This window comes from Drosophila elegans, unplaced genomic scaffold (assembly GCF_018152505.1).
Source record: "Drosophila elegans isolate 14027-0461.03 unplaced genomic scaffold, ASM1815250v1 contig_183, whole genome shotgun sequence".
Taxonomy (NCBI): domain Eukaryota; kingdom Metazoa; phylum Arthropoda; class Insecta; order Diptera; family Drosophilidae; genus Drosophila; species Drosophila elegans.
In genome coordinates this window covers 12,028,024-12,052,039 of record NW_024545550.1, presented here as the reverse complement: position 1 = coordinate 12,052,039, position 24,016 = coordinate 12,028,024, and the positions used below count along the sequence as shown (strand labels likewise).

General features: G+C 39.8%; 1 protein-coding gene across 5 annotated transcripts in view; it reads right to left on the bottom strand.

Annotated features, from left to right (window-relative positions):
• Nucleotides 1–24,016, bottom strand: part of LOC108141372 (venom metalloproteinase 3) — a 49,752-nt gene that overhangs the window by 8,207 nt on the left and 17,529 nt on the right. For all 5 annotated transcript variants that reach the window (XM_017264705.2, XM_017264703.2, XM_041707663.1 and 2 more), the window contains exons 4-7: nucleotides 19,687–19,782; nucleotides 8,801–8,930; nucleotides 8,049–8,311; nucleotides 7,236–7,340 (exon numbers count right to left, since the gene is read on the bottom strand). In XM_017264705.2, coding sequence (XP_017120194.1) covers nucleotides 7,236–7,340; nucleotides 8,049–8,311; nucleotides 8,801–8,930; nucleotides 19,687–19,782 — 594 coding nt within the window. The remainder of the gene's footprint in view (nucleotides 1–7,235; nucleotides 7,341–8,048; nucleotides 8,312–8,800; nucleotides 8,931–19,686; nucleotides 19,783–24,016) is intronic.

Genomic DNA, 24,016 nt, shown 5'->3' with positions numbered 1-24,016 from the left:
AAATCCCTTTTTTTGATCTTTGCAAATATTAGCCATTAAAGTCACTACCTGCGGCTGACATTTATGGCTCATAAAATCGCCGAGTAAAACTAAAACCCCATTGAACCCTGTGACCCACATTAGAATACAGTAGGCCATCATCAGGTAGTGAAAATTGCAAAATATTCGACAAAAATTCGCCCCAAGGAAGCTTTCAATGCGATGATGCAACTGATTTGGCATTTGACTAGATGTGACGGAGCGAATGAAAAGAGCTCCAAGTGAAATATTTATGGCCCATTCGTTGGTGAAAATGAAGCTGGAAACCGAAGTCGAAACGGAAACCAAGTGAACGTGAAAAACGTGCTGCTAAAACCAAGCCTAGCGATAAGGCCAATGCAGCAGATGATCGGCATTAGTTGCACATAAAAAAATGTAATACCTAATTTGGGGGTATAATAAAATAAATAATGATGTTATAATATCAGCTCTTTTGTATATAAATTGTGATTTCGTTTCATTAGTAAGTTGTAAATAGAAGTATAAAATAGTTTTTATAACATACTAAATTTATAATATCATCTGCACACTCTACAAAATAAGATCAAAATTAAAGATTTTTTAATTTAAAATACAATAAATTTGGTTGTTCGAAATTTTTTCAAATTTTAAGATCTTTACATTTGTTTACTATTTTTGTCTACTAAGATGACCCTATTTTTCCAGAGTGTACAGATGACGTTCAAGCCGAGCAAAGTCAAAGTCGTGTCGGCTGCCTTTGGAAATTCGTTGCTTTTTATTGTTAGGCTACCTTACTAAAAAAACCAGTTGCAATTGTGCGTTGCATAATTGGAGCTGCAGTTGCTGTGGCAGTTGCAGTTGCATTTGCTCGATGCAGTGGCAATTTCATCAGCTGTGCACATCCGAGGGCAACTTTCAGCACTCGTCCACAGATACGTAAGCACTCATATCGTGACCGAAGGGGCGTTTCTGATTTATCGAAGTGACAGGTACATAAATTAAAATAACACAATTGTCAATCAGTTTGAGCCCTAGGCAAATCAATATGTTAATACGGCTTTAAGGCTAATCCGTGTGCCCAGACCAGTTGCAGTTCTCAATTCCACTTCCAGTTTCCACCGGAGGTGCAGGTGATAAAACCAAAGTTAAGTGACAAACCGCACTCGGTTGACACATTTGATTTGCAGCCATTTGCCAGCTGGAAAACAATCTCGGAGATACTCCGTCGCTAAGCTTTGCCTGTATCTAAGCTGGTGAACCAAAGTCTTTTGATAAATTACCAACTAGTTGGACAGACAGCAGATGTCTAGGAAATGAACACAGAGTCTGACAAAGTGATCTAAAGAGCAACAAGCAGCGGAGTTTTGAAATCTGTATATTGCCAAATGAGATGCAAAACGTATCCGCTCGATTGGGTGTATCTGTATCTGAATCTGAATCTGTAGCCATCCAACATTAACAGTCCGCACTCAAAGTCTATCCGTTTCGTTTCTGTCCCATTCCCGTCCAATTTTTTGGACGACCTGACACACTGATCATTTAAAAGTGCGGGCACGTCGTTCTCCAGAATGAAGCCAAAATTCGAATTGAGTTAGTTTTTTTTTGGTAATTTTCGACAGACAAAACTATCAAGAATTTTAAATGCTTCGATTGTGGCCTTGGGCCAAGCAGTGGGAAAGGCAACTGGCTCGGATTGGAATCCACAAAATTACAAATAATTATTGTGGAATTGCATTTTGAGTGGTTTATTAGAGCAGTCTCTGTGTTATGTGGAAGATGCTTCACTCAAGTGGATTGCTGATGAGCTCGATTGGAGTTGTAAGTTGTTCGAAGGCACTGACTCATTGTTTCACTATCTATAATTGAGTAGGTATGGGTAATTTTCAAACTTTTATTTAATTTATATTACATAATCCTAGAAATCGCTTCCTTAAGCCAGCTGGCATGCAAACTAATTGTTTTGCTGCTTATTTCTTTGCCCAGATCTCAACCATACACGGCCATCAACGTCACCCAAGTTGGCATGGGAAAGACAAACCTTAGACAGAGGTAGACCACCAGCAGACAGGCCAACCAACAGGCAAATAAAGTGTCTCCCAGGCGCAATCCACAATCTCCCCAAGCCACTGGACCATGGATGACCTGGCACATCTTTGATTATAGATTGCACAATACAAGTGCCAACTGTGCACCGCTTGCCCCAAAGTTCCAAACAAATAATATATAAAAAACATTTGTCAAGTTATTGGCTAGACCAAAAACTTATCAAAGAAACTGTCAGTAGGACCTAAAATGTAACCGAGCCACTAAACCCGGGACCGGTTTGCCTTTCGCCCAAAAATTAAAAATAAACTAAAACTTGGCGACAGTTTTGCAATAGCCTTTTGTGCGTAATTAAAAGCAAAATGTTATATTTTAATTCAATTTTGCAGCCCCAACTGGGGCACAGGTTTTTCAACTCCTTTCCCTGGGCTGGGCGTATAAATAAATCTTGCGGAAAATAAAAAAAAAAAACACAAAACTGTCAATGCAATTGCCTGTAATTTCTAGCATTTCGCAAGGCTCACTAAACTATCCAACAGGGTGGTGGGGTGCACAACCCAGGCGGCTCACACCCACTCGGACACATACACACACACACACACCCACAACCACACCCACCTCCCTTCCGCCCCCTGCAATGACATACGCTTTGACTTTCGGCGCCCACACAGCGGATAAGTCGGACTTGGGCGACAGGCGGCTCGATCGGGCCACCACCCACAGAGTGGACGGGCTTTTGGGTCAAGATATGGGGAATACTTTTCCTTTTCCAATACCCTGCCACCAGGCATAGAAATTACAAAGTCATCAAAAATTAAAAGCCTTCATTTAGAGCTATTACATTTTATTGGCCTTTTCCTGTATTTAGTGTTAAATTACTTCATTAATGTTTTTTATTTCAGTATTTACCCAAAAGTCCTTAAAAATGTAATGCCTAAAAAATATTAAAATAAAAAACGTGGTAAAAGTAAAAAGCAGGAAAAGCAAATAATATATAATTGAATTAATCAATTATACACTATTGCCTTTTCCTGCTTGTTACTAAGGTAAAGATCAATCTGGTTTTCCATTTAATTTACAAATATTTGGAAAATGCCAAATGAATTGCCTTTACGTGCAATGAAATGTCACAACTTCATTAAAGACTTTTACATTTAAACTCACAATGTAATATATTTAAATAGGTTTATTCCCCTATAAAAAGTGTCATCACCCTCAGCTTAGCTAATTCTCCTGACTGATTTATGTATATCTGCACTTGACATATGAATGACCAATTAATTTGATTTGTGTTGTGGTAGTAAAATAAATGAATTTCCCAGAAGTGATGATGAGAGAGTTGCCTGAAGTGTTTCTAGTATATGTGTCAGTCGAATCAGGCATTAGCAAGTTGTATCATTTTTCATATACGCCACTTTCCGTTAGGGTGTTTTGTTGAACTGCCCCTCAATTCCCGGCGACTTTTCCGGCTTTTTCAGCTGCGCCCCTGGCCAGCATTTTATTTGTTTGTTTGTTTATTTGTTTGCTTGTCGCTCTGTCTGAGCTTCGCTTCTCATTTCCATTTGCATTATTGCAATTTATGTTTGTCTGGCACTTGCATTTTTGGCTACCGGCACCACTCATATGGATGTGGATGTGGATATGGATATGGAAATGGATCTGGGAGTACGAGAAATGTGCCCTGGGGGCAACACCTGGCTATGCCCTATCCCGAACTTTTGGTCCCCAGCTTCGTTAGTCGCGGAATTTGTTATGACAACTTGCAAATATGAGAACTGGGCAAAAGGCAGCTAGATTTGTGTGTCTTTGGGTGTGTCGTTCGTGCATTATTTGGCATTTCTGTGGCACTTTAGATAGAGTCGTTGAGATAAGAGCGAGTGGAGAATGTCGATTGCGCTGAAATTGGGATAGCCCTGGCTCTCAGTTACCAGAATTCTGGGAGTGAGGAATGGGAAATGGGAAACCAGAGCCAGACTCCACCCAAGCGGATCAATTAATCAAGTGGCTTGAATTCCTGGGGCCGATAGCACTGTGTGCAGGTGATCATAACAAGCCATAGATATAGATTTATAAAGCCAACACTATAGAGATCAGATCATATATTGCTCGGATCTGAGCACGGAATGGCGTGGGGGTAGCTTAAGTCGGCTACCGACTTGACTTGAACTTTTATCTGTGACATTTAATTAACATTTTAATTAATTGCGGGCAACTTTCCGTTAGAAGTTAAACCACCAGCCCCTTTTGCCCACTGTCTGCTGCCTGCTGTACAAGTGTCGAACGCATTGGCACTGCGCTTGCGCCACACACATATTTCAATGCGGCCAACTGCGGCAACGTTGCGTATGCGCAATTTATTAGGTGCGTATCGTGTGGCGAACATGGAGAAATATGTCAAAGCTCGACGGGCTGTTACTTAGTATTGGGTTTCGCAGTGGTTTATAGTCCTAAGCCTCTCACTAAATACAACGCTTTGATTAAATATCAATTATTTGTTGTCATTACACATTAACGATATTTTAATTATTTTTTAAGCGGTTTTTCTAAACAGCACTCCAATGAATACACTCTCATTTACCCTTTTGTACTAAAAAAAACCATTTAATATTCCCCTGGCAAAGTGTAATTTGAGCGCTGGCCAGTCGATTAGAATTTTTGATTTTGCCACTTTTGGCTTTTAAAAGTAACTGGGTTGGCACTCGATCTGAGCTCATTGTTCTGCCTCTGCGGAAAAAATAATGATTTTAACCAGGCTCGATTTGCAGTTTTCAACGCCTTCGGACCTCAATCGCACTCAGTTGAGTTACGCAGTCTGCGGCTTATTAATGTTTCAGCGTTTTGTTGTCATTTTGTTGCGGCTTATTTATTTGTTTTTCGAGTCTCAGTTAGAATCAATTAATTGAACAACTCTTGCAGATCTCTGCAGTTGTGGCCTAAGTAATTCTCTTAGTTATTTGTCAATGGGTGATTAATTTATGTGACTTGGGATTTCGTGCATTTGCTGTCTTTTTGTTTTATGAAATAAACGATTGGCTGTTTTGGTGTTTTGTTGCTGGCATTGGGGTCAAGTTGTTTGTGTTTTTTTTGTCAGCCAGCAAACTAAAATTTGCACTCATATTTCATGGTTTAATATGTAAAGTGATCGGCACGAGCTCCTGTTGACCAAACAATTTATCAGCCCAATCTCTTCCGATAAAATGACGCAAAAACCCAATAAATTCGTTCAGATTTCTTGTTTTTCCATCGCGTCGACTTATCGGATATGTGTATCCAATAATTTGTTGCCCAATTCAAATTCTGAGTAATTACCCGACTTCCATTTCTCGCTTGGTCGTGGCAACATTAATTAGCGTCGCAAAAAATGAAAAAATGTTTAGCGACGGATGCTAAGATACATTATATGTACCTGTAGCCACCAGATACGCATTTTGGCGACGGTGTGTGTGAATGTGTGTGTGTGTGTGTGGGCATAGAAGAGGAAGTCTCGTTTGCTTGTGTGAAATTGGGCAAAAGAGGAAAATAAAAACATGCCAGCCGAAAAAAATCTGATCTGAGTCAACTGCCGACTGCAGTTAGCGTGGCCCATTAGATTATGTAACCACGGCCAACACGCAGTTGCAGCAGGCGCTGTTGCATTATTTATGCGGTCTGAAAATAATTTTTTGCCTCCACTGTTAGAGCCAGAAAACCAAAAAGCCAAAGCTAAAAAGCCAGCCAAAACCAAAGCCAAAGCCAATTGACGTACTTAGGGTAACCCGTCGACATCGTTGTCTCCTCGATGCGGAGTTGTCGTGTGGGCAGCCAACTTGATGCAACTGGGACTGCAACCGGTGGCGTCTGTTGTGCAGGTGAACCACCATGAGCCACCATGAGCCGCAGATCCCAGTCTGTGCCAATTTTCCACTTTCTTGGCCCACTCTCCATCTCTCTCTCTCTTGGCCAACGTCGACAAATGGCTTCCTGAAGCAACGCCAAACTGATTTGTGTGAGAAAGTCTAACCGAAAGTCTCTTCGGTTACTTTGCCCGCAATATTGAGACAAAACGAAGCCACGATGCTATAATGTTGTCAAAGTGTTTTATGGTTTTCACTTATGCAATCAAATTAGTTGAATGCTGATAAGTGAAAGATGTTAGCTGGCATTAAAGAGATCGCTCACGACGGCACAAATTGATGTAAGAGGAAACCAAAGCTGTATTTTTATAAAGCTTACTCGCATTTCTTTTCGAGGGTTCTAATTTATAAAGCTTCTGCCACATGCCTCTAAAAAATGTGTGACTTAAGCCAGCCTAGAGTAGTTTTTATGATTTGTATAATTATTTCTTAAAATATGTGGTTTGAGCCAGTTTAAAATGGCTCTTATGATTGCCTTGAGGGCTTGGAAATAAAGCTAGAACAACTATTTTAAATTCAGCTCAAATGGTTTTTTAGCCACCTTTAAATAGTTAAACCCATTGAAAAAATCATGTCAGGATATAAGCGGTGCCAGAAGGTTAAAGCCAACTTTTTCGGCTACCTCAATTCGCGTGCCCATAAAATATTTATTTGGCTAATTTCTAGAAAAACATTTAGCCAGGTTCGAGTAAAAAACTTGTTAAAATTTGCTGGCCTGGCTTTTTTGTGTGCTATGCCCGAGCAAATAACCAAATTGATTGTTCACATTTTTTCTAACGAATCGAAGCGCATGCGTTGCATGTTTTTTCTGCCAGTTTTTCCCAGCCAGATTCCCAGATCGTGACAGTCCATTCGGAATTGAGCTGGCTGGGCCAGCCTGCGGCTACTTGGGTCTGGGTTCGAAGGAGAGCTGCCCCGATTGGCAAGACCCATTTTGGCCAGGGGTCAAAGCTTAGCTTCCAAAATGGATTACTCAATTAGCCAAATGAAAGTTGAATTGCTGTGATTGTGTAACGATCTGGCTGGAGGGGCATAAAAAAGGGTTGCTAAGGGTACACAATGAAAACGGATATCTGGGAAATCGTGGCAATATATTTTCTTTCAATTATATTTAAGAATAAGATGTGACAATATCATTGCTGAATAAAAAAGATTTTGCAGGAAACCTATGTTTTGGAAATAAGTCTTTGAAAAGTTTATAAAAACATAAGAACCTACTATTTCCCTTAGCAAACTTGGCAAAATACAAATTTAAAATTAAATTGATTTAATATTTTTGTATATTTTCTGTGTACTTACCCTTGAAATAATAATGCCGGCAATACTGATGCGTATTCTTGGACCCTTCAGCAGGCGGTAGCGCAGATCGACTCCGTTCCAGAATGAGATGAAGTAGCGTTTGACCTGGGTTGGGGATATAAGTTATGTGAGTACATTGCACGTTTGTCTTTGTCAGATTTAACCATCAACATTAAACTTTCATCTGAGCCGCATCTCTGTGTGTTCTAGGTATTCTTTTCGGCTAGAACGCACCCAGTTCAGGCAGACAAATAAATCTCAAGCGAGAGTGATGTGCATAATAATTAGGCTATAAAAAAAACTATACCTGAGTTCTGATAAAGAAAAACTTGAAAAAAGTTACAAACTTGATTTGTCTATTTAATTTACTCTACTGAAAGTGATTTTTATGTGCAAGTTGCAGCTATTGCTCTAATAAAATATATTACTTTAATAAATCCCCAATTCAACCCAATATAATCGCCTTTGGGGACTCGAGTCTCAGTCACAACCAGAGCTATCTATCAATGCGAACATATGTCTTGGCTCGCATAATATCTACACATGTAGCAACGGAGAAACCAACAAAAAACAACTTTTACAAATCCTCAGACTTTGAAATCCCCTCCGGGTTGGGTTGGGTGCGACGGCATCGCATCGAATGGCGGTCGAAAATCCGCACACACGCAGAGACAATCCCAATCTCAATTTGAGCTGTCTGCAATTGCCGAAACAACTTCATTCGCGGCACCGTCACTTAATTTCTTTTTTTTTCACCAGTTTTTTCTCCCATTTTTCCCCCCATTTTTTTGTGGCCCTGTCACGCACACGTACCTGCAAATTATCGCCGCCATGCAGCCGATAGCCATCGTAGTCGACGATAACCAAGACCTCGGGATAGATGATGTACGGGGCCTGGCGGCGGGATCGAGCCCGGGACTCGGCCACTTGGGGCTCCGCCTCCAGGGCGCCTTCGTCCTCGTCGTTGAGGTCCTCGAAGTCGGGACTCTTGGGCGCACTGCGTCGACTGCGACGCTGGCGGCGCTGCAATCTCTCAAGATTTTCGCTGGCCACCAGATCATCAGGTTCCATGAAGGCTATGCCAGAGAGAGAAAAATACAAAACGATAACCGGAAATGGCGAATTAAATACAAAAAATTAAGCAAAATCGAGTGGTGGAATGTCTTTATTATGATATAAGAAGCTGGCAAGTCAGGTAGCCGGACATTTAACTGTATTGGGTATAATTTTTGGGGGCATTTCGGCAAAAAAGCCGACAGTGAGAAATACCAGGCATTAAATAAATAATTTTATAGTGATTATTGTATTGCTGGAATTTTGGCGCCACCACAACTGCAGCAGGGGTAAATGCATTTAGCGAAGGGCGAATTGTTACATTGAACTCTTCAGCTTAAGTGATTGCATATGCTTCTTTTATATCTTTTTTTTTGTCGAGCAGGAAATACTATCGGCATCACGTCGATCTGGGGACCGAGATTTATGAGCCGGGGTTTCGTTTCTATGCCTTTCTATGGGTCAATGCGCCCATTAAGAACGTAGGGTACCGGATTATACATATATCTTACCAAAGTCACTCAGTTGGTCTTCTGCTGCGGATGCCTCCCGTTTGTAGATGATGTGATGGGACTCCTCTGGATTGGGACTGAGCTCGTGCGGCAAGGGCTTGATCACCAGATCGTGACCGATGCTGCCCTCCTGCAAATAAAAGAAGGTGAAAATGAGAAATTAGAGTCAATTAATTAGAGAAACCGCATGCAGGCTCTATTACATAATAAAATAGAATCTAATGAAGTATGTTCGTTCCTTGGTAAGCTTAAAATTAATACAAGCAGGCATGATAGCATTAAATTTCCATCGACATTTGTCAAATCACTGACACCGGCGAACTCCATTTCGGGCAGGCAGTTAAAATAATTTATTGAACTTTTTTTCTAGTCAACATTCTTGGCCTGCACACGGCGGTATGACAAGCCATATGAATATGAGTTGCGTTTGAATGACGCTGGCCAAGTCATAAAAATTAGCTGCAATTTGCATAGTTGAACATTTTATGCAAATAATCTGCGATCTAGATAAGCCATGTTTCCACACTATTCTCGGTCTCTCGGTTCGGTTTTATCGCCTCTGTAATTGCAATAATTACTGGAGTAAAACAGAGCCAGCCAGCGGCAGGCGTGGCCTTGAAAAAGGTTAGCTACTAAATCGTTGACTGAACAATTCAGACACCTAAATGCTTTCAATTCAATTTGCTTACGATTTCGTTTCAGCTTTAATTGGCTTTTTGTTTGGCGATTATCGAACGAACACCCACTTGGCACCAGGCGTGATCAGGGCTAATTAAGTATCGGCCATAATGCTATAATTAAAATATTAACAGTGAGTCAAGCTGGTTGGACGTTTGAGCTACTGCTAGAACTGGCCACCAGCTGAGATCATGTTTAACATAAGATCTATTAAGGAAGTGGAACTGTAATGGTTCTTAAGCTGAGTCAGATCAAATTTATCTAATGTTTATATCGACTGAAATCTATGGGAATTCATTTGACAACTAAAGTTCCCATGAACGCGTATGGGAACAGAAATGTTACAAATCAGCCAGACAAATGACTTAGGCAACGAACTTGCTTCTGCTCTCAATATATTTTGGGGCATTTATTGAAAATACCGAAAAAATCGAAGAAACAAATACGAAACGCCAAAGTTCAATGTCCCCGCACACGCGACTTTACTTAAATGTCAGCAACAGCAACAACGACATGTGCCATAAACAAATTGCAGGCAAAGCCAAGCAACAAATTGCCACAGATGACATGGGCCAAACAGCCTCTGCACTGAGAAAAATAAGGTACTAATAAATAAGTCGATTTATTCCCTGTACAAAAACTATGTAGAGATTAGAATCAAATACAAGTGCTGTGACAAAAACAAATTGAAAAAACAAATGACTTAGGCAACGAACTTGATTTAGCTTTCAATATATTTACATTTACATTTTTTTTCTGTGTGCAAATGCAAATTCGAGTGCGATTGGAAATTGTTGGAGCAGCCTCTCTCTCTCTCTCTCTTCACCCGTTGCAGCATCGCTGGGCACTTGAATTATGATCAATATTTGAGTTAGCGACACTTAAATGGCTTTTGGCACACAGTGCGTATGATAAATGTGCACGATAAATGCCTGGCATTCACATTGAAACCCAGTTGACAGCAGAGAAGGTGTCAACAAGTTGAGCAAACAACTTCATTGGTCTCCATCGATTTCTTCACTTTTCCCTGAGTTTATCATTAATTCTGATTTTGCACCGACATACGCTAACATTTATTTTATTTGCAATTTTAGTTTTATTTGCCATTTGGCAGATCTTTTAATTTACGCGACCGGCTGCATTTTTTCTCGGCCTGTGGCAGTAAACCGAGTGCTAGTAACAAATTTTTCGTGTTCCACTTTGGTTGCGTTTTTCCGCATTTCCACCGAATGGCCAGCAAAAAAAAAATGCAGCCAAGGCGTTTGGGCGTGTGCTGTGCTGATTTCAGACTTACTTAACGTTTGTTTATGCGACTTAAGTTTGTCTCGCATTAAGAGTTCTGGTACATGTGTTATGTAACTGCCCAACGGTGATAGGCTGTAATTTTGCCAGACGCCTCGCCTTGAACGCAATTTATGCGAAAAAAAAACAATTAATAAATTACCTAAAATCGATTTATTTGCTTTGCCCAACTTGTTGAAAGTTGGCCGAGTAATTGCCTCTTAATTGTAGGCGATATAAAAAAGCTTTTACTTGGCCTTTCGTAATCGGGAATTGAAAAACTTTTGAAATGGGTGAGGAAGTAAATTTCGAACCTTTGGATATAAATTAACTGAAACTCTTAAACCGATTGAGGTAATTTAAGACCTTATATATATATTTTATTTCTTTGTGAAGGCAAACTTTCTTAAAACTCTACGTTCCATAGTTAAGTTTTTTTTTACTACAAATTATAATGGTCTTCTAAGAAAAACATTAAGTTTAAATTTATCACGACATAATAATTACTTCATCTCAATAAATTGAGCTACCAATAAACATAGCTTTTTGGTTTGAATGGAATCCAATGGATTTCTAGCTTGTACATTTAAAATTACATGATTAACTGCTACTAAATGTTATTAAGAATACTAGGTAATTTTAAATATGTGCTTAAACGGATGAGGAAAAGAACGCCATTAATTTTCATCTGTATATAAGATTTCCTGCTTAAATTCCCCAAGGCATTAAGATCCAAATATTTTAAGATAATCATGGACCTTATAATTTTCCGCCTGTCGGCAAGTGCTGCCAGGCCAATTACACGTTGTTCGATTTCAGATAGAGCAGGGGGATAAAAGCATGGGGTAACGAGTAACGAGGGGGAAAACAGCAAATTGCTTTCAAATCACGCAGCTCGCACACACCAAATATCCATTGGCCACGAGTATCTGCTTTCAGCTTTTAGCTCTGGCCCAAAATAAAGTTGTCCGAGTTGTCTTGTTTATGTAATCACCCACAACACGATTGTTATATCTGTAGGAGCAGAGAGCTGATTTGGAGTTACGTTTTTTGTTTCGATTACATTTCTTGCGGCCTTTCACACATCCAAATGAACAAGTGCGCGTATCTGTCAGATACAGATAGACATGTCTGATTGGCACCTGCAGAAACGCCCAGCGATTGCAATCAACTGACAATGAGCTTGATTGATTTGTGATGATATTTTCGTTTGCTCTTTCCTTTATTCAATTAAATATAAAGCATTTTTTAAATATTTCTCCACAATGATCGCGGATAATCAGCAAACGGCGGTTGCATAATGTGACACGCCACCAAAGAGTTCAGTGAACCAAAAATTTACTTACAATCAAAATTAACACCTTTTCGTATTTGTTTTTTCTGTGTTTATTTATTTTTTAATTTTTTTTTGGCTCTGCCCAGAGCATCAAAGTGTTTGAATGTGCAAATACCACAAAAAAATTGGCAGACACCGAAACACAGGAGCGGCAAATAAAGCAATACAACAAAATCACTTTGCGGTTTGTAATTTTGGGAAATTAGCATAATTTGTGCAAATTCATGACACGAACATTCGCAGGAGTTGGTTCAGCGATCATCATTATAGTCATGACTATTGCTGTTTGCTGAACTCGGTGGTGTTACTGCCCAAAGCGGCCAGAAAATGGATGTTGATTGGAACAGAAGTCGTCTGTCTTGGGCGATGGATGTGATCGCCCAGAAAAACGAATTCAAATGCAAATTATTGGTATCATTTATATGAAAATCTCGCACATTTAAAGTGCTAAGCAGTCGCTCTAGAAACCTTGATTTGAAGAAATAATTATGCTCTTTTCGATGCGGCATCAATGGAAATGCGTTAAGGTGTGTGCCTGCGTTGTTTCTTCTCATATTTTTTTCTTTTCGTTTTCGGTTATCATCTTGGTCAAGGTTAAATCTAATCGGCTCTTAAGATCGCTGTTCAATGCGAGTGCATGTAGTCGTAAAGTACGGCACCGACAATCGACAATCGACAATGGGAACAAGAACGGATACCAATACTTTGATAGCGAGTGGTATGACTGAGAGATACCTGCCGTGTTAACAGTTTGTTTACATAAAGCAGCTCGTTAAAAATATTCCGAGCCCACCTTCTGCCAGCAGCAGCAGCAGCAGCCCACTCAACTATGGATTCTGTACTTGTATCTGTATCTGTATCTGTATCCGTGGCTCCGGCTCTGGCTGGTCAATGAATATTTATAAAAGAATAAAAATCAGCAGTGGCCACCGCCCATGGTCAGCGATCAGTGGCTAAAGAACTTGGCCCACACAGCGGTTCTCGCTCGACTGCAATCGCCAGCAATCAAAATTAATTTGCTCACAAAATGTATCTGCCACTAGAACGCACTTTGCCATGTCTTTTTTGGTTCTTGTCCACATTTTTTTTTGGCGTAATTTGTTGCGATGTTTGGTGCGTTGGTGCAGAGACAGAGGCAAGTTCAATGCAACATAAGTGAGGGGTGATCTTTCAAGTTGCCGCTCCAATAACTCCAGCCAGATAGTAAAGTATCGCCAAGTGGGTAGGTAGCCAGGCAGGCGTATGGGCAAAGCCAGGCCTAATGAAGTTCGAGTCGCATGTCAAAGTCAAGTGGAGTCGACATCAACATCAACATCACAATCGAGTTTGACTGACTGATCGCAGGTTATCCTTGCACTTAGAAGTGTCTCAGAAGTGAAGGCCTCCCAAGGTTAAACGCCTGGGTGTGTGTGCCCACCACTCAGATACCAAACAATCAATCTTTTCATCAATGTTATCTAGATTCTTTTACTTTAGTTTGGTATTGTAAGGTTCGTATATCATTTGGGTTTGTCTGTACACTTAGGTTGCAGCACTTTTATAAGTCCTAATCAGACTAAAATATATATCAAAGAATCAATCTTATCATCAATCTAATCTATTACTTCAGTATCCAAGTATGGTTTTGTAATAAAAACTTTGTATCTCATATGTGATTTTGGCATTCGCATTCACATAGGATGCAGCATTGGTAGCAATTTAAATATATACCAAAGAATCAATCTTTTCATCAATACTTCTCCATTTAAGTGAGGTTTTGTTAGTAAATCATATGCCAAAGAATTAATATTTTCATCAATACTATCTAGATTTTTGTACTTGACCTTCTATGTGAGGTTTTGTATTTTTATGTTCGTATTTCATATTTGATTTTTGTGTTTCGTTGCTCACTTTAATCAGATTTATCAATGCACTATAGCTTTCTGCTGATTGGTCTCAATTTCTTTGTGTCTTGATTAATAGTACTCCCCTTTCATTTGCCAACGATTAATCCGCTTAATTGAAATTTGATCCCCTGGCGGACACCAGAGACCCAAATTGAATCCCCATCTGCAGGCAACTACCAAATTAAACTATCTTAAGCGTGAAAATATCAGACTCGTGCTCGGCTCGGCTCTTTATTTTGTATTTTGTACCCCTTCCCGAAAAAGAAAAAAAAATAAAACTGTGATCGCCGATATGTTTGTGTATGCCTTGACGTAACCGATATGGCCGTTTATTAAAATGCAATATGCGGCTAAAGTCTTGGAACGGCACCCGCCAGAAATGTTGTTATCATCTGCGGTGGCTTGCCACACCGCGTTGCACCAATTAAAAAACATTTTTCACGAGGAAATTGCAGCCACAACCCAGACAAAAAAAATGGTAAAAATGTGCATTTCGATTAAATTATATGAGCAGCAGGGTGTAATTGAAAAACGGTTTACTCGGTGGTATTTACTATTATCCTTTGTATTTGGGGCATGCGTGTCGTTCATGGCGCTACGATCGTGATGGATAGCGGTGTGTTACTGCCACCAGATCGTGTCACGCTCCCATCTCGGGAGTTATAGTTTCCCGATCTACACAGATCTGCATATGAGCTGAATTGCTAACCAAAGTTGTCGGCCTGCCGCCTGGCACTTATGAATATTGGTAACACACTCGTTGTTATGTCGACTCGATTTAGTTTCGGTTTAGTTTTCCTCTTGGACAAGTGGGCCTTGCGGCTATCGAGTAAGCAAAATCAAAACCCGAAAGACTTGGGCAACAAACTCGTCAGTTGGGGGTTGTGTCGTCCGTCTCAGCCAATATACCATATATATTTATATTTGCAGGGTGGGGTTGCCATAGCAATTTGCAAAACTATTTTGCATTAATTTCGCCCAAGTCAAAACTCATTGCACAATGACCAGAGCCGGATCAAGTGGCTTGAAAGTTTCGGCTTTAATCGGCCAAAAGTCGAATCAAATAAAGCCATCAAATTGTATAACATTTGTAAATGTCGCCGGTGCATATATTGCACTTCTCCAGCCTGAATGTCAATTCAACATTGCCGACTTTGGCCCATAAATTGTGCAATTTTAACACTTGACGATGACGATGATGATGCTGCTGCGGCAAATGCAAATCAAATCAGCGGTCAGCCATGTATTTAGATATAGAATTTCCAGCCAAGAAGAGCAACTATCGCCTGCATAAGCATACGGTGAACTCTTTGTAAATATCAAGGCTGGCAATTAGTTGGGAAGGTGAGAAGACTTTGGCTGCCAATGCGAAGAAGCTCTCGCGAGACGAATAAAAACTCGTTTGGCACTTTGGACATGAATGTTGCTTAATGATGACGCCGCGATTGCCGTCTAATAGAGTTGGCCAAAATGCTGAGAGCCGTGTCCAAATGTCGCCTGTGCTACCTAATAATTCTGCTTGTTGTTTCCATTGTTGTTGCACGGCCGTTTAAAGATTTCTGTTTGTTCGAATGGCAATGCACATATTGATATTTCCAATGCTGTCAAATGTCAAGCGGCTCGAAAAAAGGGCAAACCGCATTAGCTGCTAGGGTGTGACTGATAGAGTTCAATAGGGGTTAGAATCCAAGAAAATGTCTATTTATTATTATTATTACAAAATTGAGAAACCATTTTACATCGGTACTAAAAATATGGCTTAAAGGTGCTTTTAGAAATCTAAATTTATTTGAAGTGCTGTTAAAAAGTTCATCACAATCTATATAAATTTATAGAGTAATATTACATTAAATAATAATTTATAGTTTAGCATATTCTGATTTTTGATAAATAAAAGACTTAAGGCACGAACTCAGTTTTCCTTGGTAATTAGATTTTTGAACAAATGTTCTTATATATTTAAAAACAAACCTATCTAAAATATAATTGACTTAAAGTTTTTAAAAAAATGAAAGAGATTCGCAGACTTCACTTAACCAATCCATTCAAACAAATTTGGTTGAGCTAGCTTAAGATGCTTTTACTTTTTGAAGTGATAGAGGATATTTTACGCAATGAAAATTCTACCAATATTATAAACAAAATACTTAATTTCAAGTAATTTTTGGAATAAAAACAGTTAGTGAGATCTATAAATGCCTCTCAAATTATTCCAATTTGTTACTTTTACCTGACTGCGCACCTTATCCGAAAGGTTTTTGAAAACTCATTAATAGAGAGATGCATATCACGAGTGCTGCATAATTGCGGTTACATAAGCCACTCTTCCGACATGAAAGGTGGCTGAAATGCATGTCATGACTTTCGTGGATTTGTTTTCAGGGCCAAACTTTTCAGAGCAGCGGGTAATTAGCAGTCGAGACTCAGGCTTCGAAAGCACACATCACCTGCATCCAATTCATCAGCGGCCGCACGCATCGTCTTTTTTTTGGATTTGACTGACGTTGGCCGCAATTAGCATTAATCAAGCCTGCTTACCAAACCACCCCTCCCCCAATATTTATTCAAGTGCATAAACAAATGACCGTAGACGTTAAAGGCACAAAAAAAAATGTAAGACAAAAAGCCAGAGTTATTATTACAATTTGTTTGACTTGTCTGGTTCCCTTGAGCTCGTTTCGTTTTGATAAAGTTCCAGAAGGGAAGGCGAATGTAATTGGCCTAAACAATTAGCCATCTCCAAAATGGATGTCATCAATTTTTGGAACTATTGGCAAGGCAAACAAAGCATTTGGAAAAGACTCGGATACCGAGAGTAATTGGCCGTGAAATTAATATTCGCATGTAAATGCTTCGCTGTGTGAGATTACGAGTCAATGTCAACATTGATTGGGTCAAAATTGGATACATTTTCGCCACTGGCAGTGGGTGGCTCACATAATGGACACCGCACTCAAGTGGATGCTCAAGTCCAAGTCCAGGTCGTCTATGGGCATTTGGGGCGACCTTCAACTTCTGACATGTACACATTAAATCAAATTCGGTTTTGGGTTTCGTTTCCCACATAGACTGTGATGATGAATAACATTGGCTATGGGATGCATCGTTTTCAAGTATGGCAGCGAATTGTGGGAATCGTTTTGATCGCAGTTCGTGAAGAACCTTTAAAATCCAAACTCACTAATGAAGTTTATTCAAAGGCTGCAGACTTTTTTAAAGAAATAATTTGTTGGACCACGATCAAGTCATTGTAAGAGCAAAACAACAAAAGTTGGAATATCTGATCGAATAGTGCGTGTAAGACTGCTCTTAAGTAAGCTGTAATTAAATTAAATCACCGACAAAAACAACGTGGGTACGAAGTTTCCTTTGAAAATGTTTTGCAATGGACTAAAAGCAGTTCGTGTCTTAAGTCTTTCGTACAGTGGATCGGCAAAAGATTTGTGGAAAACAGGTGAACATTTTTATGGGAGATCATAAATACCCCGTAAAGTGTTTTTGGGAATTAAATTGCAAGCCATTTGTAAGGCCCATAATTTAAATTTAAGTTTACGGGGTAATTCTTTGATCTATTTGGTTTTTAACAGCCGGCTAAATATTTGAAATATTTCCTTTAAGTGTTGTCAGAGGTAGCAATTATTTCAAGTAAGACGCACATTTTTATGTTGGAAAACTAATTAAACGGCCAAAAATGCGGCTGTGGCGGAGGAGGAGGTGCCAGCTTCATTCTCAATTTGTCGGCATTGTTTGAATTGCGAACCGATCAACGCGGCCAGAAGTCTTACGCAACTGTCGCTGCCTTAGCCATCTTCGACTTCTTGTTAATTACAAGCTGGCAGCGGCTTGGCAGCCCGTCCGTTTAAGGTCAAAACCGAAGCCGGAAGACCCATTGGATTTGGCCAGCACAGCTGCGTCTTTTGGCCAATTGCGAAACTTTTCGCCGGCTTATGCGCCTCGAAATGTCAGGCAGCAAATATTTTTCATGCTCACATGTGTGTGCTGGCTGGCTGGCTATTTTCTACATATTATTTATGAATTTTTCTGTTTGTCGGTCGCTGCAGCGACGGCGCACTTGGCCATAACAAGTCGGTCAAGTCGGACCGGGCCAGACATTGCTGTTTGACCTTTTATTGGCTGTCTGTAATTATTATCAAAAATACATTTTTTCCTATCCAACTTTTGTTTAACAAATTAAATCCCAAGCAGACGTCCGAGAAGCTCAAAAAATTGCCAAAAATAAAGACCCCGAGTGAAGCGGAGAGGCAAAGTTGAGGCCCCAAGACTTTTTTTTTGTCTCTGACGGTTGTTTATTGACCTTATTGTCTGCCAATATTTGTTGGCCATTTTGCCGATTCCGCCGCTTATTTGTTTGCCTTTGCGTTTGCGTTTGGCTTTGTTGATTATTAATTTGCTTGAATTGTGACATTTGGTTGTGCAATTCTCCATGCAGGCAAAGCTCAAAAGGTTCGTTCTTGTTCCCATGAGACCAGCCTGATCTCAATTTCCACCCGCCATCAAAGAGAAAAGATCTCACACACAATGGCCGGCAATTAAGGCGGACTTCCTCCATGCCAAAACTTGTTCCTGCATATTGAGTTTCATTTCCGCTCGGGTAATGTTTATGTTAATTGCCAATTGTCTTTAAATTAAACGTCATCAGAATTTATCTGATGCTAGCTAAAAGCCTCGGCAGTATAAAAATTGGATATTAAATTAAAGCATAAACAGAAATGGCACATAATACCGAGAGTTATGGCAACCTTGATAATTGGCGGTAAGGAAATGCCATGTTAATTGCATCGGGGTGGGGTAAAATACTGTTTGCTGATTAAATGATCGAAAAGAGTTGAGCTAAAGTCAGCGTTTAAAAGTATTATTCGCCATTTGCCATGGCCTCAAGTTATCTGTGCTGTTTTCAAGCATATCTCAATACCTAAACGATTGTATTTGTTCTAAGAACATGGACATTTATGGCCTTTTGCAATCTATCTTGGCATTATCGCCCATACGCCAGCACAATTTTCACTCCTGTCAAATTGGTCCAAGGTGGTCAGCGACAAAAAGAGTGGCTAATGTATTACTAAGAGGGTATATAGAGCTGTCATACAAAATACAAAAACTACAAGGCATGACAAACTATTTTTTGGCACTTTAGAACTGCTTGATAATTATACAAACTATCAAAAGTCCTAAAAGTACCTCAGAGAAAACAGCAGGTATCAATTAGTCGACCCTGAATTTTTCTATAGCTTTTTGCCTCGGCCATTTACATTTACAGCTGCCAATTGGCCCGAACGCTTTTGCGGCGATAAATTAATGCTTAATCAGCAGAAATTGTCTAAATCCGCAAATTATCCGCCATCGTTCTGAATATCCGATCAACGGGCGTTTAATTGTAATGCCCGGCGCACAGACACACAAATTGAAATGTGCGACAGTCGGAGCCAGCAGTTAACATGGCCGGCATGTCCAACTCCGAAACTGACCATAACAATGGCCGTCTGTCATAACAAAAAAAATAACCATAGAACAGAAACAAGAACAGAAACAGAAACGGTAACCGAACAACGCCAAGAACAAGCATTAATGGTTTGCGCTAATTGAAATTCTTGGGGCACGTCATTGATTGCACTACAACGCGGTGACCTTGCAAGGTGGGCGTAGGCGGGTGTTGGGGGCGGGGCTATTGATCTTAAAGCACTTACCATTATCAGGTCGCCCGTTTCCATGTGGCGTCGCATCAAAATGGCAGCCATGTTCTTCTCATCTTGAAAGACTTCTCCAACATCGTTTTTGTGGTGCTGCAAAAATAGTTATAAAATTAGTTTAATTATAATAAACAATAAGAAATACTAAGTTTTTGCCATTTAATTGGCAAAGATTTCTAGTTATCAAACAATTTAAAAGCAATAAAACAAAAAACCTTAAGCTGACAAGAATATTAAGAATAGTTTTTGTTGAGAATTGGTATAAATAAATCATGAAATAATAGTAATACTCTTGTAGACACAAGTATAAGCTCCAAATAGTCATGATTTATTTTCTTTTAATTAAACTATTAAAATTAGTGAAATATACATAGAAACATATGTGCAGGCCAAACAACCATGATTTATTTTTTATTAATTAAACTTAAAGTCATAACATTGGATACCAGTAGCTCTAATAAATGTAAGACAGCTCTGCGGTGATAAAATATAATTTGTTTAAAAATGCAATTAAATATCCATTTTACATTTTTACGGGTCTAAATTCCGCACATTCCGCGCGATGTAAAACAAACACATGGGTTTGCAGCCGCAGCTGGTCATAGCTTAAATTTGAAGCAATTTTCGTTTTGTTTTTTTATTGGGCACCGAATGGTATAACAAATGTATGTTTTGTGGCCACTGCAGCTGAGTTGACCAAGACAAAACGCGTGGTTAGTGGGTAAATTTAATTAAATGCAACTTGGTCGGGGGATCGTTGGGAGGACTACTTGGGCACTTAGTGAGGAGCGTGGGGTAGTCGGAGACGAAGTCGCTGGCTGGCTGGCTGTAGCGGTAAACTGAGCTTTGATTTATGCTCGTGGCCGGCAAATGTGACGCCTCAGCATGCACGTCACTCATACGCCGTGTGTGCCGCGGCAGACTTTAGACTGACCATGAAAATAGTGCTGCTGGCCAGGCTTAAAGCTTAAGCTTCTGACATTTGGCCAACTGCTCTAGTTTCGATTTCGATTTTTGGTTTTTCTTTTCGTTAGTTAGTTTTTCAATCCTGTGACATAGACATTCGTTTCGGAGTTTTCTTGTGCTCGCATTTCAAGGCAGCCGCCGAGCAAATACCCCGGGGATATTAGTCTCGAATTAGCATAAATTTTAATTTTCAACGGCTTATCTTTAGTCCCGCTATGGTCAAACTAATTAAATTAATTGCCGCTGCGTAGCCTGACCATTCAATTCTATTCAATTCGATTTGATTCGAATCAAATGAATTGAGTTCTGTAATAAATATCGAAATAAATGTAATCTGACACTTGACATCAGGCATAGCATTTGGCATTGGACCGCGTCCGAACCTCAAAAACTTGTCGTGCCGGCACTCTATCAAATTACAAGCATAAATCATAACTGCCCGCGTCCAAATATACAGTTACTAATCGCAGTACGCTTGATCGGAGCAATAAATGGCAGGCCGTATATGTACTCGTATGCATCAGAGTAAGTCAGGTGCCAAAATGCAACTGAAAATTAGAGTCAGAGCCACTGGCCTTTTGGCATGATGAGAGCTGTCCGGGCATGATACATGAACGTGGTCTTATTAAAAACTATGAATTTAATTGGTCGTAAAAGAACCAAGTTCAGGGAACACATTAGTTATGTACTATTTTAAAAGCATTAACAAGATTTGGGGTTATAAATTTAATTCTAAACAAAATGCTTTCAATGATAAAAACCCAATACATTAAGCCACACATATTGCTCTTATGAAAATTTTTTTTTTATCTAACAAAACTTTCCCATTTCTTTTGTTAAATATTTTTAATATATTAATTAATTTGCTTTACTATATTCTTTAATTTCTTTTTTAGTTAAAAGTCTTAAGGAAAACAATTACAATATCGTTTATGTTATGTTATTACTTTTAAAATGCGAATCTATTAAGTTTAATTTTTTTCTATTAAAGCTGGTTACTAGTAACCAACTTACATTGTTAATAATTATTTGAAAAGGTAATGTATATTTAAAAATTTTTTTTTCATATCCTTCGTGAATGGGCTACCCAATATCTATTTTCCTTGAAAATTATGATTAAATACATGTGACTGCTTCCCAGATTTGTTTTAGAACCGGGTAATTATTTATCGCACTGATCGAATTACTGAGCTGTCCAGAATTGGGCGGGGCATCGGTTAGGTTGGCTAAGTGACCGCCAAGCGTGCGGACACGCAACAGCAACAACACACTAAAATTTTTCATGTGCAGCAGGCATTTATGGCTTAATTCGTTGTTGCTGTCGTTGTCGCTGGTTCGTTGTTGTATAGCGCTAGTTGGACACGGCGACCTTGTGGAAAAATAAGTTCAAAGCAACAAGTGGCAAGTGGCGACCCCCACGCCACCACACGTATTTCGGATTTTGTATTTTGGCTGCCATGAATCCAAGTCCGAAGCCGAATCCAAATCCAAATCCGACTCCGAATCCAGCTCGAGTTGTCAACGCTTGGAGCCTGGCCAAGTGTTTTGGCCATATAGTATTTATGAACTGTCAGTTGGCCACTTACGGCACTGCTCCGTTTGCTCTTGACTCCACTTTGCATGGACCAATTGACAATTGTTGTTCTCATTTTGACTTATTTTGTTCTCTCTCGCTGGCGCACTTTTAATTAGTTGACTTGCAAATTGTAAATTGTTAGCTGTCGCGCATTTTTTTTCTTCGACTTTTTCATTTCCATTTCCATTGAACCGAACCATATATATATATTTTTTTTTTATTTATGGCGCCGTAAATTTTTTAATTACAAATGGCTACAAGACATTATGCAGATCTCTTTGCGGCGATTAGGCTCTGACCGGAATGTTTTGTATCTTTTTGTTTGGCTGCAGCTTTTGTCTTACGTAAGAGGCGAATTTCAGACCCAAGGGTATTGCTTTTATTTTTGTTTTGCCAATAATTTAATTCCTAACTCTGTCTAAAACACTTTTTTGTTTGACGAGAGAAAGGCGGGAGAAAGGACGGACTTTTCTTTCTCTTATTGTAAAGTGTGTGGGCGGAAGAATATTTTGAGAGTTTTATAGACATGAATACTCTTTAATAGACAAAGTATCTATACAAAAAATAAAGCTAAATAGCCCTTCCCATCAAAACCAAACCCTTTCAGTGCTTCATATCAGCACTCGGCCACCTAAATAGTTGGAAATGAAAGTAAAAGCCCCAAGACTTAACAACTTCCTGGCTAAATCTTTGAAGCCCATTTTCTTTGGCTCTTTCTTTGGCAATTTTGTTATGCAAATTAAGCCGAAAAGTTGAAAGAAGAAAGACACAAATGACCCGGAGCGACGAACTTGGCAAAGTGAAAATTAGCCTCTGAACTCTTTCTGTTTTTTTCGCTGGTGCCGAAGCGAGAAGAAGGTTAAAGCATTAGTCTCAGGCCCTTAGCCCGGCCCAAAGACGATAATTTGCCATTGTTCGATGGAAAGTCTGTACTGTATATCCCACACGCTTTCAGTGAGTACGCAGCGTAAATCCACGAGCCATTTAGCCAAGTTAACCGACAATTAACGCATTAGACGACGTGTGGGCGTCGCTTTTTGTTGGTTCGTTCCATTTGTTGGTTTGTTTGCTCGCTGATTTGTTTGGCGTCGTTACGCATACGCCGCATTGGCCGCATTCGAGCTGCGCATAATAATAACTTCGGATTTATCCATGCGTGTGCATGTGTGTGTGTGTGTGTGTCGGCTGATTTGCTTTGGCAGTTAGCTTGTTTATTACGCACCATTATGCATTGTATGTGAGTCGAGTCGAACTGGATTTGTTGTTTGGCTTGAAGACAATGCCAAGGCTGGTGCTGGCCATTATTTGTCTATTATTCGGCCAATTATGTGACCCATTGAGTTGTTGTAGGAACTGCGATCTTTGCCCGCACCGATTTCAGGCACTTGGATAACTTCATTGATTCCGGTGATAAGTCAGCAAGTCAGTTCCTCGTTTTTTTTTTGGTTTTGCCCTAATGGCTGCAAAAAGGGAACGAACAAGCCAACTTGTTGGCTGGCTACAAAGCAACAAGCCGCTCGGCGTTAACAATAACTGCAACATGAGCATAACAACAACCACAGAAACTGTCAGGCCGTGGCAACAACTTTTGCCGCCTTATGCAACCGATTGCAGCCGCACAAAAAACGCGCCAGTGGGAGGGAGATGGCGGGTAGCCAGGGAAATGCAGCCCGAACTGCTTTCTAAGCCGCAACGTTTTCCTGCCACCCCTCATCGTTTTTTCTTCTGTTTTTTCAGTTTTTCAGTTTTTCATTTTTTGCGGAATCGCAACATGCATCGCCCGCG